The 20,245-nt window shown below is 49.0% G+C and overlaps 1 protein-coding gene and 1 long non-coding RNA gene across 2 annotated transcripts; one reads left to right on the forward strand and one right to left on the reverse strand.

Moving 5' to 3' along the window:
* Positions 1-10,844: 10,844 nt before the first annotated feature.
* On the reverse strand, positions 10,845-12,959 carry LOC143891729 (uncharacterized). Its single transcript, XM_077396265.1, has 4 exons — positions 12,591-12,959; positions 11,900-12,371; positions 11,124-11,275; positions 10,845-10,865 (listed from the first exon to the last, which is right to left on the reverse strand). The coding sequence occupies exons 1-4, from the start codon at positions 12,957-12,959 to the stop codon at positions 10,845-10,847; spliced, it is 1,014 nt and encodes a 337-aa protein (XP_077252380.1).
* A 5,512-nt stretch (positions 12,960-18,471) lies between these two features.
* On the forward strand, positions 18,472-19,312 carry LOC143892428 (uncharacterized). Its single transcript, XR_013255492.1, has 2 exons — positions 18,472-18,534; positions 18,969-19,312. It is a non-coding gene; the product is annotated as an uncharacterized LOC143892428 (long non-coding RNA).
* The last annotated feature ends 933 nt before the right edge of the window (positions 19,313-20,245 follow it).

Consider the following 20,245-nt stretch of genomic DNA (forward strand, 5'->3'; position numbering starts at 1 on the left):
GGTACTTTTATTGGGAAAATTTCAGTAGCTAATATTTCACTCAATTATCACTAGGCTGGAATTATAAGTGCTGAGCGAGGTTGAAGCTCATATGAATTTAGTTTTAATGATGTGTAGAGTGAAATCTGTGTGTCATGATATTGGTGTGGATGATGGACTAAAATAACAACCTTGTGCACTTCATTTGTAAATATCTGTACTGCCTTGCTTTAATGTTCTAAAAGCTGAACCTATTTCTATTATTTTAGCTGAGCATTTGCAGTTGTTAGGAAGCCTATAGAACCATTTATTCAGGTAACTTAAGAAAGCCTTGTTCAAGGTTGAGTTGGGGCAGTTTTGGGAGAACTGTAGCATTAACAGTTCTTGGATGAATCTAACATGTGATATCAAACCAATTATATCTAGCTAATCGCGCAGCCCTGCCTTGTCTCTTCCTTTCATTGGGCTTGTTGATCTTGGAAATTGCAATAATCTTTGGAAGCGGTCCTATGAGCACTAAAAGCCAAGGTGGGTTAGTACAAGTATCTGAGCATCGTGGTGTTAATATCATTTCCCTCATAAATTCGGCTATGTCTTGATGGTTGCGCGCCCCCAACTGGTCTCTCTCTCTAAGTTGTGCCTCAACTCGTACCCCCTACTAGTTGGAGACCAACTTGGTCTGTTAGTTGCCTCGCTCCTAGTTATCCATTGTCCGGGCGATGAAGGCGCCAGCCCAAGCCCATCCTTAGGGGACTTGCTCAGTCAAAGTAACATACCCCTCATTTGTATATAGGAGACTTGCCCAGTCTCATCAGAACCTTTGTTTACGTCATTTGTGTCTCAGAGACAAGCCTTGTCTCATATAGAGAGTTTCCCCTTTAGGAGGCTTACCTAGCCTCATGTTAGAGTGGCCTCCTCTTTTAGAACGAGTCTTAGACTTGGTATTGTTATTAGAGAGTCTCTGACTCATTTGTACTCCTTCCTTAGTATTATTAGTTTGGAGTTTTTTCATTAGAGACTAACTCAGTCATATAGAGCATTCCCTGCTTGGGATCTTAGATTGTTTTCTCTGTTCTTGGGACACTATCTTTCTTGTTGTGGTCCGTCTCTTTGAGACGCTAATTCCTTGTTGTTTGTTCGGGGTTTTTCCTTTAGATTTAGGGCTTTGCCCTAGTTTGTGGTGTTGCTTGCGTGTTCCCTTTAAGAGTGAAAACATTTTAAGGTCTAAGAGTATTGGAATACTTCAAAAACATCAAAAACATTAAAATATCTTAAAAATAAATAAAACATTTGAAAACCAGAAAAATTCAAAACCTTATAAAGTGTTGAGTGTTTCTTTTAGAAGAGTAGTTTAGGAAAGTTCGTTTCGAACTACGTTGGCTTGATCCTCTTTCACGAGGTACGTAGTACAGCTTGGGATTCTTATCCCAGGTCCAGCGAAACCTTTGTAAATAAATCATTTAACCCTTTTAAAAATACCAAAAATCTTCCAAAGCATTGTTTTTTTTTGAAAAAATCTTCCTCTCGAGTTAAGACTTTGTCTTAGATAGAGAGTTTTAGAGTTGAGGTTTTGTTTTGATTTGTTGTCTGTTTGTTGTGTGCTTGTTTTAGAGTTAGGGGTTTGTCCTAGAGTTATAGGAGCACCTCCGTCCGGTCAGTTGGCGATCCACATCGCCGACTGATGACTAGAATAGGATGCGTTAGTCAACCCTTTGTTTTCCTTAGGAAATACAGCCTATTTACACATAGGTTGTAGGAACCACCTGTATTAGTTTAAGGCTAATCTGCATTTAGTTAGGGCATATAGGGTGTCCTAAAATCTACAATTCACTAGAATTTAAATAATCGTTCAAGAAGCTTTAATAACTAGTCCGGTCTTTTAGATCGAGTCTAAGATAGAGGTTTAGGTGTCTTAGGCATCCTAGCTTAGAATAGGCGCGAAGAACTACGTTGCCTTGATTCTCGTGGAGGCGGTGATACGTAGGCTTCTTTGGATGAATATAAGACTATCCGAGGACTTGGGCTTAAGCATTAGAGTCTTAGGGTCTGTTGTTAGCGCTTGGGATTTATGTTTGTATATCGATTTTTACATAAGATCATGATAGTGTGTGTTCATTTCTTGGCTTTCTTACATGCTTATTCTTTTATCTGCCTGCATTGCTGCTTATTCTTTACTTCGTTCATATGTTTCTTCTTTTATCTGCCTGCATTTCTGTTTATTCCTTACTTCGTTTATTGTATCTTAATTCATTTCATGATTAGCTGCTAGTTCTAAATTTTTTATCATGTGCAGACTTTATACCTTTAGCTGTAGCATGCATGTGTTTGCCCACAAGAATTTAGACACCTATTAGCATGTCACTCATAACCCAGTTATCATTAGGTGACATTTATTTCGGTTCTTTTGTGTGTGCTTATTTTCATCTCCGAGACATGCATGATTAGATAGACGTTTTCTCGGAGATGCGTGTTCCCATTTCATATGATTTTCGCTTGAAACTCTTCAAGGTTAATAATAAATGGCATAAGAGACCAAATGTTCGCACTCGGGCGAATTGGGGGCGCTCTTCGGACCTTCTCCATTCGTCATCAGGCACGGACCTTTTGTATCTCTGGTTATCCATTGCAAACAGAGCATTTGTTTTGGTTCCATGGCGTGTCCATGGATGGCGACTCTGAGTTATTTTTAGATATATCTTGGTTTCGAGCCCTGGCTCCGGATCAGGATGTATCTCTTTCTTTTTATAGCGCCACTCATGCTATGCTGTGAGGGTGGCATCCGTTTCGAGAGTTCCTTGGCAGAGCTCTCCTTCACGTTGTGGAGATCTTGAGGGTGTTAGGAACTCGTTCCCTCACCGTCCTCTCAAGATCGGGGTCCACAGGTAGCTTGAGATGGGCAGTTACCAAAAAGCTCCCTCCAAGAGAACTTGGGGTAATGAGGAATGATTACTCAAATAAAGCTGTATAAGGAGATGTCTATCTCCAAAGAAGAGGTCTCGCAACCAAATCCAAACATCTTTTAGCATTGGGAGCTGATATTTACTCCCCTTTTAATTCTGCGGACACCCGCATTTAAACGTGGTGACTGGCTATAATGAGTTGTCAGTTAGTACAAAAAAATAGTACTTCTAAAATGACGAGAATACCCTTTTAATAAACCGCCTATTCCATCTCTCACAATCAAAATCTTTCCGCTTTCTCTGGCCTTACCAAAATCCCCTATTCCTTTATCTCGCCTAACCAAAATCTGAAAACCTCATTTCGTCTTTCTCGCACGACCAAAATGGAGACCTTCGAGCTCTCTCCGTCTCTAAGCTCAAATCGAAAAAAGAGCTTGCCATCATCATAGGTGTCTCTATCTCTGGCCATGAAAATATCTCATGTCTATGAAAACAGGGTTTTCCATTTTGGGTTATTTGATTTGCTTCTCTAGTGTTCGGTGAAATGCCCGAGAAGGGATTGATTAGATATTGGCATCCAATTCAGAGAGAAAAAATATGTGAAAGTAATTCCTTGACACTGAAATTGAGGACAAGCTCCAATACGAATTGTTCAGACATGAAACATTCCAGTTTTAAATTTGATCTCTTGGCACAATTCCGTCCAGATGGAGTTGATTCAACAAAAATCAGAACTCTCTCCCACTATACTTTTAGGTATTGAATTCACAATCACATCCTCCAAGGCAACACTCAAACAACAAAGCTCAGAACTCTTTCCCTTGGAGGGAGGCTTTTAGGCCTTGAAGGCCAAATGATGTCATCTTCGCCTTGGGATTGTCCTGCTTGGCCAGAAATTGCCGTGGCCATGGTGAGGGTTAGGGTTATGGTTTGGAGAAGAAATCGACTTCCTCTTTCTTCTCGCCCTTCTTCCGTTGTGAATGGATGGAGAAGATGAAGATGGATTACTCTGCTATTACTGCTTACCGAAGATAGATTGAAGAAGGAAAGTTATTGGAGAAAGATCTTCAAGTTCTAATTTGGGTTTTGGGAGAGAAAAAGCAGAAACGAGGTTTACAGATTTTGATTGTGAGAGATGACATAGGCGGTTTATTGAAAGGGTATTCTCGTCATTTTAGAAGTACTTTTTTTTTTGTACTAACTAACAACTCATCCAAGCCGGTCACGGCGTTTAAATGCGGGTGTCCGCAGAATTAAAAGGGGTGTAAATATCAGCTCCCTTTAGCATTTTATCTTTACTTTTCCAGTATTGTACCCTTTACTTTTCGTACCTGTAGCTTTTATCTGGATTAAGAAAGCAATGAATTCATCTTCCTAGGTGAGTCCTCTTTAATTCAACTATCCCTTGCACCGGCGTTTTACCTTCTATGTTTTGTCGTTTAGCTAGATCGTGCGGTTTGTCGACTCTGAAAGTCGTTTGCATTCTGCATGCATCAAATGTGTCGTTGCGATCTATGTGCATTGATGTTTTGACCAATCACGAGTCATTCACGTTCTGCGTGTGTTGACATGTCGTTCACATTCTGCGTGTGTCGACATCCCCACATTTGGTGTTGCGTCAGTACTGAAAAAGTCATTTCCATCTGTGTAATGGCAGAGGAGCCCAAGGAAAAAGTGTCGTTCCCCTCTTTTTAATTGCTTGAAATTCAATCCTGAGGAACAGAAACGTTTATGTCGCCGACCCCTTGAATTGAGTTTCCTACTTTTTTCCTCCAAGGAGGCTGACATGCCCACGCATTCAACACACGTACACAACTCTGCACTGACCGACTGCGTAAGAGCATTTTTTACTGGAACAATGCTACATTTCTTCTGTTCTCCGTGAAGTTCATTGCCAAAAAATCAGTAAAGATGAAATTAAGAGAATATCAGATCATTTTATACAGAAGAAATATTTTATGTATATGTTGCTCTACTCAAGTGCAAGATTATTCGATGCATAAAATATATACTTCGGAGAGAAAGTAGCTTCATGCTGGGAGTTTCTTTCCTTTCTCTCTCCTTTGTTTTTTCTTGAAAGATAACAACCATTTTACAAATACTGCAATAACCTATATGATGATGTTACTAATACTGCAATAACCTATATGATGATGTTATTAATATGGCAATAACCAGTCATGGACGCATAACATTACCCTAAAGAAGATGGGACCCATGGTGGTTGTGGCCCCAAGACATGGGCCAATGCAATGACTCATACATTACCCTAAAGCAGATAAGGCCCATGCTTATTGTGTCCCCAAGAGATGGGCCCATCCATGGACTCACAAGATGGGGTCCATGCTTATTCTGGAGCCAAGGGAATGCAAAAAACTGCAAATGGGGTTTGAGAGAGGATTACACCAAAATAGACTGTAGATGGAGATAAAAACTAGTGTTTTCATGGGCAAGAAGATGGGCCCTCATCTTATTGCATTCATCTTGACACCCAAGTGTGAACTGTGAAGATGTCATTTCAGCATGGTGGGCCCATCCGAGAACTCACACATTACCCTAAAGAAGTGGGGCCCATGGTTGTTTTCCTCCAAGGGAAATGCAAAAGCTGCAACTTGGGTCAGTCCACCCCGAGCCTGATTTTGTGCTTGGGCCGAGTTGGCATTTCCTCGGATTGGGTTGGGAAAAGCCAACCTGAGAAAAGCCAATCCGATTAAATTTTGGGTTGGGTTAGGCTGGAGGCCTTGGGTAACCCGACCAGAACCAACTTGACCTCCGTCCTCTAATTTTAGGGAAATGATATATCCGCCCCTTTTGATCACCAGGAACAACCCCCTGTCAGTGTATCAATGACTAAAGAAGGGCTGTTGTACTTATGTCTGGAGAATTCAATGCCCCTGATTGCCACAAACACACTGATTTTATTGTAATCAAAAGGGGCGGATATATCACTTTCCTAATTTTATTGTGATTATCAAAATCTTAGGAACATGTGTATGTGTTTTCTGTTATTTCTCTAGGCTAATGCAAACTTAATCCGACCTGATTTGGAGAAAAAAAAGAAGGTCTAAACGGTTCGGGTTAGTGTTTCCAATTGGATTAGGGCTGACCATACTCGAGTTGCACCCCTAACTAGGCAACATAGGTCAGGACCACTATGACCACTAGGGCCCATGAAGCCTATGTAATTGGCGTACCCAGCGTCTATCTCCTCATCATCAAAAGCCAAGATGCCCTTTTATGTTTGTGAAAAGGGTAGTGTTAGGTCTAAAATTGGTAACAGGTTATGGTAGGGCCGGAAGGGCTGATCTGACACGCCACGGCTGAAGGGCTAGTGGAGTCCTGCGCTGCACAAGGGCACAGAGAAGAAAACAAAGGGTCAGAGGACCAACCCGGAGTGTTGCTCCGGACGGGCGCTTCGACACTCAAGTCAGTATGAGCAGGAGTGCAGAGCAATGTCAGAGCATAAAGCTTAGGGTTTTGATTTTCAGATCCCTCACCTTAGCACAAGTGAAGGCTATTTATAGTGATTCTGAGCCACCTGTCCAGGACAGGTGGTAGTTCTGAGCCACCTGTCCAGGACAGGTGGTGGCCTCTGTATGGACCAGGTCTCATACCTAGGAGGGGCAGGTGGAAGTCCCTGATTGGTCCAGGTGTCACACCTAGCAGGGACAGGTGTTGGCTTTGCAGCAGTCTCTGTGAGGGCCACGCGTCAACAGCCAATTGGTTGCTGAGTTCGGACCCATCAGTGCTGAGTTCGGACCCATCAGTCATGAGTTCAGACCCCATCAGTTGCCCCCTGGTTCTCCGAGTCGTGATAGCGGCTAGGGGAAGCAAAAAGAGGGTTAAAACAGCATCTGGCCGGCCTTAAGGCCTCTGGGCAGCTGAGGCCGGCCTCAGGCAGGGACCAGGAAAAACCGCGGCGGCCAGGGGCCTCTAGGCGGCCTGGTCCGGCCTTGAAATTTGGATTGAAGGAGCACGGCCGGGCAGGAGCCCCTGTGCAATTCAGTCCGGTCGAAATTTGAACCAGAAGTCTGGCCGGCCAAACCTCCTGCCAAACCTCCTGGGCGTTGTGGCCGGGCAGATCTCCTGGACGGGGCGGCTAGGCCGGACAGGTCCTCTGTCGCCTAGTGAGTGCGCCGTATCCTGTCCGGCTTCGGCTAAGGCGTTGGACGGCCAGGCCGGACAGATCTTTTGTCTTCTAGCGAACGCGTCATATCCTGTCCGGCTAAGCCTTCTGGGCGGCTAGGCCGGGCAGGTCTTTTGTCGCGTAGCGATTGCGCCATATCCTGTCCGGCTTCGGCTAAGGCGTTGGACGGCCAGGCCGGACAGATCTTTTGTCTTCTAGCGAACGCGTCATATCCTGTCCGGCTAAGCCTTCTGGGCGGCTAGGCCGGGCAGGTCTTTTGTCGCGTAGCGGTTGCGCCATATCCTGTCCGGCTTCGGCTAAGGCGTTGGACGGCCAGGCCGGACATATCTTTTGTCTTCTAGCGAACGCGTCATATCCTGTCCGGCTAAGCCTTCTGGGTGGCTAGGCCGGGCAGGTCTTTTGTCGCGTAGCGGTTGCGCCATATCCTGTCCGGCTTCGGCTAAGGCGTTGGACGGCCAGGCCGGACAGATCTTTTGTCTTCTAGCGAATGCGTCATATCCTGTCCGGCTAAGCCTTCTGGGCGGCTAGGCCGGGCAGGTCTTTTGTCGCGTAGCGGTTGCGCCATATCCTGTCCGGCTTCGGCTAAGGCGTTGGACGGCCAGGCCGGACAGATCTTTTGTCTTCTGGCGTCATCACTTTGGAACTTGTACCTCGCATTTAATGCGGACGGTGCATTTAATGCGAGCGGCGCATTTAATGCGGTAGGTGACGTGGCGCACTCCAGCTGTTGGGAAAAGGGCGGGATTTTTCCCGCTCTTCCAAGCCTATATATACCGGAGTTTTTACTCATCATTTTTCACTTTTCACATTCTCCTCTCCTTCTCTGCTGCTCGGCTAGTCAAATTTTTGCCCGCCTCGGATCAGTGAGCCCGGAGATCTTCAGTCAGCACCTCAGTTCGGTAATTTATTTTAGCTTTTCTTTTCTTCTCTTTTAATGTCTAGCACTAGTTCCGAGTCGGACTCCGGCTCAAAGGAGTCTGGTTCGACTAGTAGTACTGGGTCCGGGGCGTCGGAAAGGACGAGGCCGGCCTCTCCTGCGGAGGCCGGTGTTGAGGACGAGGAGATAATAATCGTAGTAGACGAGGAGAGCGGAGAGGAAGAGATTGTGGACTTAGACACAATCCTGGTCCGTGGGGACGGACCGCACCGGGTAGAAACCAGCGACGACGAAGAACACGGTGAAGTTCCTCGCTTGCCGCGCACACCCGTCGAGGTGATAGCGGAGGCACGGATGGAGGCCAACCCACAGTACAACATCGGGGCCCTGTACGAGGCGAATCATCTGGGGCCGGGCAAACTTCAGGCCGTCAGGGACAAATATTGTATTCCTGATCGGTACCTTTTGAGGGCGGCCGTTGAAGGGGACCGGGCCAGCAACGATAGTGCAGATCTCTGCCTATATGAAGAAGCCTTACGGGCCGGGCTCAGGCTTCCCTTGCATCCATTTTTTGTCGACGTGCTGAATTATTACGGGCTGGCGGTTACACAGGTCGTGCCGAACTCTTGGAGGACGCTGGTCGGCTTCCTGCACCTTTTGGGAGTTCGGCTCCATAGGAACCCCACCCTGCCCGTCTTCAGGATGTGTGCGCACCTGAAGAGGCACAAGGACGGCGGTTGGATCTACATCAGCCAACGGCCCGAAGTAAAAATGATCACTGGCATACCTACTTCCATTCACACATGGAAGAACAGGTTTTTCTACGCTAGGGACACCGAGCAGGGCTCCCACTGGCCGTTCTCATTGGAGTGGAGAACGCCAGACACCAAGAACCTTAGTCGGAAGCCAGCCCTTAAGGGCTATGACTACATGACCTTCGTTTTGATCAAAGAAGAGCTGAAGCGCGGTCAAATAAACTGCTCGGAGTTCTCCGAGGAGGCCGTCCTGGTAGAGCTCGGTATCAGCCATGCGACGCCGGTACGTACGTAGACTTTTTTAGGCCAGCTCCTATTTTTTGAACTGTTCCTTTCTTTTCCTTTTTTTTTTATAGTTCTGACTCTGTTCTGTTTTCACGTTCAGAAATGGTGAAGCAGATGTCCATGCTGGACAAAATCAGGCAGGGCTCCCAGGCGTCCCCAACGCATGAGCAGCCCCAACCCAAGGCCAAGAAAAGAAAGGTGCCGGAGTCAACTCCGGCAATGGTCGCGCTGGTTCAGCCTCTCAAAAGCAGCCGGGCGACACATAAGCTTGCATATAAGCCGAGCCGGCCAAATCTCGTCGGGCAGAGCTCCGGGTCTGCACGGGTGGCAGAGCCCCAACACAGCGGGCCAGTTCTGGGCATCCCTGCCGCCACGGTGGCGAGAGGCGACAATGTCTTCCGCCCAAACTGGGCGGTGCAGAAAACAGACCCCGGCCTGGGGGATAGCCGGGTGGCCACAGAATTGATGTACCAGGGCGTCCTCCCACGCGATCGACGGGAAGTCGAGAAAGAGGCGCCGGAGACCTGTGCAGAGGCGATCGCCTCCGCCCTCTATCAGCTCCAAGTGTACTCTAGGGATATGGCGAAGAAGAGTTATCTCTTCTCTGAGACGCTCACACAGATACAGTCCGAGAAGGGCGAGCTCCAAAAGGACAAGGACAGGCTTAGCGAAGCCGTCCAGGTCAAAGAGGCCGAATACAACAGCTTGAAGGACGAGGTGCAGAGGGTCAAGAACTAGGCCGTGCAGGATCTCCTAACTGCGAGGGAGAGAGCCGATCAGAGAGAGAAGGCGGCTATCGAGGCGGCCGTGAAAGTGGCAGTACGGGAGGCCGTGCAGAAGACCGAAGAGAGGAAGGACACACAGTTCTTCAACCTGGGCCTCCAAGCCTATAAGGTGGGGTTCCTTCTCTGCTCCGAGCAGGTTAAGAAGGCTCACCCCGACATCTCTCTGGACGGACTGGCCGTCCCGTATGCACCTCCAGAGGAGGAAGAGGACGAGGAGGAAGAAGGCGAACTGGACTCCTCCTAACCCATCGAGGTAGAACAGGAAGTCGTTATGGCTTCCGAGGTCACCCCTCCAACCGCCGAGGCCGGCCAGGCTGCAGCCCTTACTGCAGAGGCAGTCACCGACGAGGTGGTCGACGGGGAGGCCTGAGTGGCCGCCCTCTTGCTCCTATCCTTAATTTTTGTTTGTAAATTTTTGTAATGGCCCACGAGGCTCATTCTTTGTAAGCCAGCTCGGCGAAAAGAGCACTTTTGTGATATGAATACAAATTCAATTTTGCCTAACTGTCTGTACGGCTGCCTTGTTTTTTTGTATCTATGACGTCTGTGCTTCTTCCTTATCTTTCTGCCGAGCCGGAGTGGTTAACCGGATGTCATTGGCCGGAGTGAACCACTTCTGTCTCCAAGTTTGCAAACACTTAGAGTATTTGAGGTGGTTTTCCACTTGGGCGGGTCCGTGGTTGGAACTGATCTCCACACCAAATTGGACGCGCCGGAGTGCACCACTGCCGTCTGCAAACACTTAGTCTTTTTGGCGTCTAGCGATTGCGCCATATCCTGTCCGGCTTAGGCTGTGGACGGCCAGGCCGGGCAGGTCTTTTGGCGTTTAGCGATTGCGCCATATCCTGTCCGGCTAAGGCTCTGGGCGGCCAGGCTGGGCAGGTCTTTGAGGTGGTTCTCCACTAGGACGGGTCCGTGGTTGGAACTGATCTCCACACCAAATTGGACGCGCCAGAATGCACCACTGCCGTTCTCTAAGTCTGCAAACACTTAGAATGAGAGCTAAGTCTGCAAACACTTAGAGTCTTTTGATGGGGGAGCTGGCATATACTAGTGACTCAAAAGTGAGGGACACAGTTCAGAGACAACTCCACTTTATTTCTCTTTGAAATTTAATTACAGAGATTCTTTACAGGCCTGCAAAGGCAAAAGAAAAGGCTATTGATAGTATATTCGAAGATTTCTGGAATTCCAGGCGTGCGGCAGCAGCTGCTCGTCAAGTGCCTCTAGGCGGTAGCTTCCTGGACGGATGACCTCTTTGACTCGGTACGGCCCTTCCCAAGTCGGGGAGAGTTTGCCTACCCTTCTTGGCTGGGAGACGGCCGCTTTCCTCAAAACTAGGTCGCCTGTGCGGAACTCCCTTGGTCGGATCTTCATGTCATGGTATCTAGACACCTTCTGCTTATACGCTGCGGCTCTGATCTGTGACTCCTCACGGACTTCCTCAAGCAAGTCGAGGTTGACACGGAGCCCGTCCTCATTCAGCTGTTCATTGAAGTTAACAATTCTTGGGGAAGGAATGCCGATGTCAACCGGAATCACAGCCTCTGTTCCGAAGGAGAGATTGAAAGGCGACTCACCCGTTGCAGTGCGTGGGGTAGTCCGATACGCCCAGAGCACATGGTACAACTCGTCAGCCCAGCGTCCGGCCTTATCATCCAGTGTCTTCTTTATCCCCTGCAGCAGAGTCCTGTTCGTCACTTCGGTCTGTCCATTCGTCTGAGGGTGAGCCACGGAAGTGAACCTTTGCTCAATCTTCAGATCTGCACAAAACTTTCTGAAGTTCCTTGAGTCGAACTGTTTGCCATTGTCTGTTATGAGGACCCGGGGTATCCCGAATCTGCACACCACTGATTTCCAGAAAAAGTTCTGGACGTTCTGCTCGGTGATCTTGGCCAGAGGTTCAGCTTCTACCCACTTAGTAAAGTAGTCGATGGCGACAATGACGAACTCGCGGCCTCCGGAGGCCGGCGGAAAAGGACCTAAGATGTCCATTCCCCAAATAGCAAAAGGGAGAGGGCTGATGATCGGAGCCATTGGCACGGCAGGCTGGTGAACGGCGGGAGAAAATTTCTGACACTTCTCACACTTCTTCACAAGGCTCAGTGCATCCTGTCTCAATGTAGGCCAGTACAGGCCTCTTAAAAGGACTTTGATGGCGAGGGCCTTGCCCCCAAGATGTTCTCCGCAAATCCCTTCATGGGTCTCTCGCAAGGCATACAGGGCATCGGTTGGCCGGAGACACTTCAAGTACGGGAGGGTGTAAGATCTCTTGTACAGAGTCTCGCCGTCAAGTGAAAACCTTGCTGCCCGCTGTACTACTTTACGGGCCTCTTTTTTCTCCCCTGGGGGCTCTCCACTGCGCAGATATCTGATGATCTCATCCATCCAGCACGGCTCATCGTCGATCTGCATTACTACGACGGGCTGGTCATCAATACTGGAGGTCTTTAGGAACTCCATACGGATTTCTCTGAGAGCGGTGTAGCCTGATGCCGCTAGCTTTGAGAGCACATCAGCCTTTGTATTTTCAGTCCGGGGGACTCTGATGACCTCAAAACTTCCAAACTTGCTGGCCAGGCCACGGACCCTTTGCAGATATTTTATCATTCGCTCTTCTCGGGCCTCATATACTCCTTGGATCTGACATACGACTAACTGTGAATCGCAATATGCCTTCAGTCTCTGAGCGCGGGCCTGAATGGCGAGGTTCATTCCGGCGATGAGCGCTTCGTACTCTGCCTCATTGTTTGACGCATGGAATCCAAACCTCAGGGCATAATTCAGGACAAAGTCATCTGGTCCTGTGAGAACTAGTCCGGCACCGCTGCCACTTTTATTTGAAGACCCGTCAACATATACCTCCCAGAGCGGCTCTTCAGAACATGGAAGCGGGCTGGTCGGAGGAGCTGCACTCTCAAACCCGGGAAGCGGAACCGCTTCGGCTTCGATCTGCTGCTCGGATATAACCGGTTCTGCTTCTGAAGGAAGCGCTGCTCCTGACCCGGGGTCTGAATCTGACATGGTACATTCAGCTATGAAGTCTGCAAGAATCTGAGCTTTGATTGCTGGCCTGGGCAGATATTTGATGTCAAACTCGCTGAGCTCCACGGCCCACTTCACAAGTCGGCCTGAAGTGTCTGGACGGTGGAGGATCTGCCCGAGGGGCTGTCCTGTCAGGACCTTGATCGTATGCGCCTGGAAATACGGCCTTAATTTTCTGGCCGCCATAACGAGGGTGTATACGAGCTTCTCGACTCGCTGATATCTTGTCTTTGCATCATGGAGGACCTTACTGACATAGTAGATCGGCTTTTGCTGGTGGTACTCCTCTCTGATCAGTACTGCTGCAACTGCCAAAGGTCCCGCTGAGAGATACAGAATCAGCTCTTCTCCCGGTTCTGGCTTCGACATCAACGGTGGAGAGGATAAGTACTGCTTCAGCTCTTCAAATGCCGCTTGGCACTCCGAAGTCCAGGGCGCGGTTTTTATACCCTTGACTGCGTTGAAGAACGGAAGACACCTTTCTGCAGACTTAGAGATGAACCGCCCCAGGGTAGCTACTAATCCGGTCAGGCGCTGTACTTCTCTGATAGTTCTGGGCGGAGTCAGCTCCATCACCGCCTTGATTTTCTCAGGATTTGCCTCTATCCCTCTCTGGCTTACCATGAAGCCCAGAAACTTGCCTGCTCCGACGCCGAACGTACACTTGGTCGGATTGAGCTTCATGTTGTGCTCCCTCAAGACTTGAAACGCTTCTTTGAGGTCGGCAACATGATTGCAGGCAGCTCTGCTCTTGACCAGCATATCGTCCACATATACTTCCATATTGCGGCCGATCTGCTCTTTGAACAGCCTGTTGACGAGCCGCTGGTAGGTGGCTCCTGCGTTCTTCAGTCCAAAAGGCATAACTCGATAGCAATAAGTCCCCTGATCGGTTACAAATGATGTCTTCGGAATGTCGGACTCATGCATTCTAATATGATTGTATCCTGAGAAGGCGTCCATGAAACTTAGCAGCTCGTGACCTGCAGTAGCGTCGATGAGCTGATCGATCTTTGGGAGCGGGTAGCTGTCCTTCGGACAGGCCTTATTCAGGTTTGTAAAATCTATGCAGGTCCTCCACTTCCCATTAGACTTCTTCACCATCACAACATTCGCGAGCCAGTCCGGGTACTGGATCTCGCGGATGAAGTCGGCCTTCAGAAGCCTTTCCACCTCTTCTCTAATGGCCCTTCGCCTCTCCGGTGCAAAGTGCCTCCTCTTCTGTTTCACGGGCTTGCAGGTCTGATCAACCCCGAGCTCATGGGTGCTGATTGCAGGGTCGATGCCGGGCATGTCTGAAGGAGCCCAGGCAAAGACATCTGCATTGGCTCTGAGGAACTGAGCAAGATCCTGCTGCGCAGCCTCTGGCAGGGCAGAGCCGATCTGGACAACCCTCTGGTCGTCATCGCTATACAACAGGATAGATATAAGGTCCTCGGCCGGCTCGTTTACTATGATCTGGGCTTCGTCCCTTAGATCAAATAGCTCGATTGGCAGAGACTCGGACGCATTCTTCCCTTTCAGTGCCGCTGCATAGCACTGCCTTGACTGGGGCTGATCCCCTCTGACTTCCCCTACGCCCCCTGGTGTACTGAACTTCATCTTCTGATGATAGGCGGAGGGAACGGCTCGGAGGAGATTCTGGCCGGGGCGGCCCAGGATAGCATTGTAGGCAGACTTGGCCCTTACTACCAAGAAGTTCACCATGGCAACGGACTGGCAGGGCGGCTCCCCGATAAGAACTGGAAGCTCGATCTGCCCTTCAACTTTGACAACTTCTCCGGAGAACCCGAACAGATCAGAGTTGGCCGGCCTCAGACGGTCGGTTCCGATCAGCATCCGCTCGAAGGCGTGATAATAGAGGATGTCTGCGGAGCTCCCGTTGTCGACCAAGATCTTCTTCATTTCCCAGTTCGCCACCAGAATGGTGATGACTAGGGCATCATCATGCGGAAGGATCAGGCCGTCGAGATCTGCATCTGAAAAGGATATCTCGTTCTCTAGCCTGGCCTTCTTACTGCAGGTATGGACGGCGTTGACCTGCCGGGCATAAGTCCTGTGGGCTGATGAAGAGGTTCCTCCTACGGTCGGCCCTCCTGAAATGGTACCAATAACACCATGAGGTTGAGGTTGAGGTACCTGAGGAGGGGGGCTGGCCGGGGCCGGAGCTTGAATGCGGTCGCCTAGAGGTTGAGCGCCCCGGGGGCTTCTGCCTCTGGGCCTCGGCTTGTCCTTGCGCTCTTTTTTGTTGTCATCATTTTTCAAGTACCTTCCGAGGTACCCTCTGCTGATCAACTGCTCGATCTCTTCCTTCAAATGAAGGCACGCGTTGGTGTCGTGGCCGTGGTCCTTGTGGAACCTGCAGTACTGGGACATGTTTCTTTTTGTCGACGAGGTCTGCCTCTCCGGCCACCGGATGAAGTCCTCTTCTCGAATGGCTGCCAGGATCTGCGCTCTGGACGCGGTCAGCCGCGTGTAATGCTCTCTTGGTTGGGGGCTTCTCCCCTTTCGAGAAGGGCTTCTCTTCCTGCGGGAAGGGCTTCTCTCCTTCTTCTGAGACTTATCATCCCTACGCTGCTTGGTAGGGTTCTTCTCCTCGGGCCTTCTCTTGCTAGCAGAGTCCAGGGCGGCGAGAGTTTCCTCCACCGAGATGTACTCCTCCGCCCCGGCCATCAGGTCTGCGGATTGCGCCGGGCCACTGCTCGCCTGAAGTCAGTTGATCGGGCGCCGGCCAGGAGGGCGTTCGTGGCCGCGGAGGGATCCAGGTTGGGAACCTGAAGAGCTTCCCTATTAAAGCGACCAACGAACACTTTCAAGGCCTCATCATCTCCCTGTCTGAGGGCCATCAGCGAAGCCGTCGTCTTCCTGGGTCTTCTGCTGCTCATGAAATGGCGGGCCAGGTCATCCCCAAAATCATCAAAATTTTCCACGGACCTGGGCTTAAGCCGCGAGTACCATGTGCTCTGGTCAACGTGGTGGGGAATGCCCGGCAAAGGAATCCATCCGACGCCCCGTGGAGGAGTATTGTGGTCCTGAAAGTCTCCAAGTGGTCCACGGGGTCGGTGGTTCCGTCATACTGCGAAATCTGCGGCATCTTCCAGCCCGCGGGGGCCTCCGCGCTGAGCACTTTCTCCGAAAATGGTTGAGCGCTTGTGAAGATCCGGGAGGCAGGCCGGCCCTGCTCTCTGGCAAGCTCTTCGATCCGGTGGTCGATCTGCTGGATTCTTCGCAACACCGGCTCCTCTCTTTCCTCAGCCCGGTGGACGGGCCTCTCTCTCCTTGCTGGCGAGCTTATAGCCGATCCGGACTGACTGGCCGGACTCCTTCGCCGGTGCCGCGATCCCTCTCCGTGCGTGGCGTCTCTCTTGCTGCCATGCCTTTGTACGGAGGGAGATCGTGACCGGTGATGCAGGCGAGGCTCGGGGCGCACATGCTTGTCCCGGGAGAGGTGATCTCGTCTTGTGGAGTGACGAGTCTGCTCCCGGGGCGGGGGCGTGTGCTCTCTGCGGGAGCTTCCTCTCCTCTGGGTGGGCTGAGAAGCCTCGGCTGGGTGCTGCTGGGGTGCGGTGGCCGGATTCCTGAACTGCGCAATCACAGCAGTCATTTCTTGGAAAAGGGCCCGCATCTCCCTCGGGGTCGGGGTAGGGTCTGAGCGGTCCGAGCGAGTCGGACTGCGCTCCCCTACCGCCCCGACCTCTATCTGCGAGGCCAATCACTCGCTTCTTCCTTCGCGGGGGGCTGTAGCCCGGGTCGTCCGGGAGGTTGGCACATGCTTTCCGTTTTTCCCTACCATTGCTTAAGTGAGGTTCCGAACAGCTTTTTGTTGCGGGGTCCCACGGATGGCGCCAAATCTGTTAGGTCTAAAATTGGTAACAGGTTATGGTAGGGCCGGAAGGGCTGATCTGACACGCCACGGCTGAAGGGCTAGTGGAGTCCTGCGCTGCACAAGGGCACAGAGAAGAAAACAAAGGGTCAGAGGACCAACCCGGAGTGTTGCTCCGGACGGGCGCTTCGACACTCAAGTCAGTATGAGCAAGAGTGCAGAGCAATGTCAGAGCAGAAAGCTTAGGGTTTTGATTTTCAGATCCCTCACCTTATCACAAGTGAAGGCTATTTATAGTGATTCTGAGCCACCTGTCCAGGACAGGTGGTAGTTCTGAGCCACCTGTCCAGGACAGGTGGTGGCCTCTGTATGGACCAGGTCTCATACCTAGGAGGGGCAGGTGGAAGTCCCTGATTGGTCCAGGTGTCACACCTAGCAGGGACAGGTGTTGGCTTTGCAGCGGTCCCTGTGAGGGCCACGCGTCAACAACCAATTGGTTGCTGAGTTCGGACCCATCAGTGCTGAGTTCGGACCCATCAGTCCTGAGTTCGGACCCATCAGTGTTGAGTTCGGACCCCATCAGGTAGTCTTTTCCAACCAACAAATGGATAAAGGTCAAAGGAAAAAGGCCAGCCTTCACGATACAGTGCACCATCCTTGTATTCTCATAGGTCCTATAAATCCAACTAAGGGAAACTAGGGCTGCAACTCAGGTCGGGCGGGTCGGGTTGGGTTTTTTTCCGAAAAACTCACGATTCCCAAACCCAGCCCTACCCATGATAAATCTCGGGTCGGGTCGGGTTTTTTTAAGTTGACGGAATTTTTTAAGGAAAATCTTGTTTGGCAAGAACTCAACTCATAGAAGTAGAAAAACTCAAGCATAGCAAACTCTTAAGTGCATTAACTAATAACGAGTCCAAAGACAATAAATTGATGCATTACCAAATGAAAATGATCATACTCATATGAGATAAACAACAAACTATTCAGTGCATTAACTATTTAGTTGAAACTTGAAACCCTAGAGCTAAAGGGGGAAACGAACAGAAGATGGAAAGAGTCCCTATGATTGCGTGTGTGCGTGCGTGAGCTTTACTTTTAAGTTTTCACTTTTATAGTAACAAAGTTTTAGAAAAAAAAAATACATACTATAACTTAAGTAACTCAGGTCGGGTCGGGTTGGGCCCCTTCAAACCCGGCTCGACCCAAGATTCATGTGGACTTTTGGATCGTAGACCCAGCTCGACCCGACCCGAGAAACATGAATCCAACCCAAGCTATTTTCGGGTCGGGTCGATGTAGGTCGGGTAAAACCCGACCCAAGTTGCAGCCCTAATGGAAACGGAGGCCCACAAGCTGTATTCTCGCCGCAGATTGTAAGACTAGAAGGTGTCCTCTTCATATTTGCAGTCTTTCTCTACAGTTTTTACCACATAAATGGTGTCCAATGCTACGAGTAGACCTGGCAAAACCGACCCATGCCCGCGGGTCGACCCGGCCCACCCGCAAATTTGCGGGCACGGGTCTGGGTTTTAGTGACCCGCCAAAATGTGACCCGCGGGCAACCCAACCCGCAAAAACATGGGTTGGGCCGGGTCAACCCGCGGGTACCCGCGGGCTTTTTGGTTTTTTAGTTTATATTTTTTCTTTTAAAAAACCTAACTTAGCTTATTAGCTACTTTACTACTTACCTAGGGTTTCTACTTTCTAGTTTCTTACTTTCTTTCTTCCTCTTCCTCGTTATTTCATTTTTGGTTTTTTCCAAACCCAAACGACGAAGAGTCGAAGACACAGAGAAGGCGACGGCACCGGCCACCCCCCCACCCCATTCCCAAACTCACTCCCTCACGAGTTATACTCGGCCGAGTCATCGCTCTCTCTCAGCCTCTGCCTCTCTGCCGAAGCACAGCTACACAGCCGCACAGCACAGCCGCACAGGTACTCTCTCTGAGTCTCTGTCTTCGATATTTTTGCTTTTTTTTTTTGAAAATGAAAATTTGAGAAAACCAAATATCATTGGTTACCAATTTTATTTTCGGTTTTTCCCAAACCCAAATATCATTGGTTACCAATTTTTTTTTTTTTTGGGGTTTTGATTCATTTGTCTTGGTTTTCTTAAAGTGGTATTTTAAGAAAACCAAGACAAATGAATCGATTGGTTTGTGTGGATTAGCCGATTAGATCATTGTGGACTTGAGTTGTGGTTACCAATTTTTTTTTTTTTTTTGGGGGTTTTGATTCATTTGTCTTGGTTTTCTTAAAGTGGTATTTTAAGAAAACCAAGACAAATGAATCAATTAGTTTGTGTGGATTAGCCGATTAGATCTATGTTTTCTTAAAGGGGTTTTGATTCATTTGTCTATGTTTTGCAGATGGAAGAAGAGAAGGCAGTGAAACAAATGAGAGGGACAATGGTGCCTCCAGCACTTTCTGTTGCTATGCTCATTCATGGAAAGTTGAGGATCGGTCAGGTCATCAACAAACAACAAAAACCAAGTCTCCAAACTTGCGTATGGTTCAAAGGTACTCAAAAAGAGGAAGAACTGCTGCTACTGGTAGTGCTGCTTGCATGTGATGATGAATGTGCTTGCTGTTGTTATTGGTACTGTGGTGGGGTCAAGAATGTTTGAACCCAAGAGAGAGAGATTGTTCCATTGTGTATTCCTTGGGTAACAACACATACTTCATAGTGAAAATTTCTAACTTTTGATTTTAATTTTTAACTACATGTTTGAAAGACCTGTATTTGATCCCAACCCTCCGATCTGAATGTTAGAGGGTTGATCACTTGATCCTAACCCTCTATAGATCGGAGGGTTGGGATCAACCTATTGAAATGATTTTTGGGGCACAACCTATTTAGGCTGTGGGCCATCTAATGGACGGTTTGGATCATCCCACGGTGCGGGCCATACCCTACTTTTAAGTTTTAACATTTTCCCAAATTAAAAAAATCATTTAAATTAACCAAAAAAAATCATTTAAATTAACCACTGTTTGAATTTGCGGGTGACCCGCGGGTTGACCCGGCCCACCCGCGGGCCGTGCGGGTCACAAGATTTCTGACCCGCAAAAATGCGGGTCATTTGATAACCCGACCCGTTGACCCGCACCCGCATGACCCGCGGGTTGACCCGGCCCGGCCCACCCGTTTGCCAGGTCTAGCTACGAGGATCAGGCCTCGATTTATCCACCACAAGTTTACCTGATCCTTTTTTCTTTGGTAAGAAAGCTTGGGAGAGCAAATGATTCAAACAAATAAATACAATAATTCTACAAGGACATCTCATTCAAGTCTTCCCACAAACCATGTCTAAAGCCTTTTTTATGGGTTCAGATTGAAACAGAAAGGAAGTAATGAGATGAATCTTTAAAGATCTAATGGGAAATTAGCAACTTAATGCTCACGAAAAGGTAGGTGGAACTGTTGAAGTGGTGTACTTAAAGGAGGTGGAACATTCAAATTAATGTCTCACCTACTAACCTGCACCTCTACACTAAATAATTTTTTCATTCACATATTGGTCCTTATCATCCTCACCGTCCAATTCACCATCTACTGTTAAAAAGGTATTTCTCTTTCCCTCTGTTAAGAAGATTTCTCCTTTTTTGGCAGATCCTCTTTGCTTGCTCGCATTATTCCAAGCCC

Source organism: Tasmannia lanceolata, unplaced genomic scaffold (assembly GCF_043159265.1).
Source record: "Tasmannia lanceolata isolate RefF3 unplaced genomic scaffold, GAP_Taslan_0.1 ptg000015l, whole genome shotgun sequence".
Taxonomy (NCBI): domain Eukaryota; kingdom Viridiplantae; phylum Streptophyta; class Magnoliopsida; order Canellales; family Winteraceae; genus Tasmannia; species Tasmannia lanceolata.

Bases quoted from the DNA above. Each gene is read 5' to 3' on its own strand.
- LOC143891729 (XM_077396265.1), bottom strand. From the start codon at position 12,959: ATGGCGGCCAGAAAATTAAGGCCGTATTTCCAGGCGCATACGATCAAG. The intron at 12,372-12,590 runs GTATATGTTGAC...GTCGTATGTCAG, and splicing joins CTGAAGAGCCGCTCTGGGAG to ATCCAAGGAGTATATGAGGC. The intron at 11,276-11,899 runs GCAAGGCCCTCG...CCTTCGGAACAG, and splicing joins TTGCGGAGAACATCTTGGGG to AGGCTGTGATTCCGGTTGAC.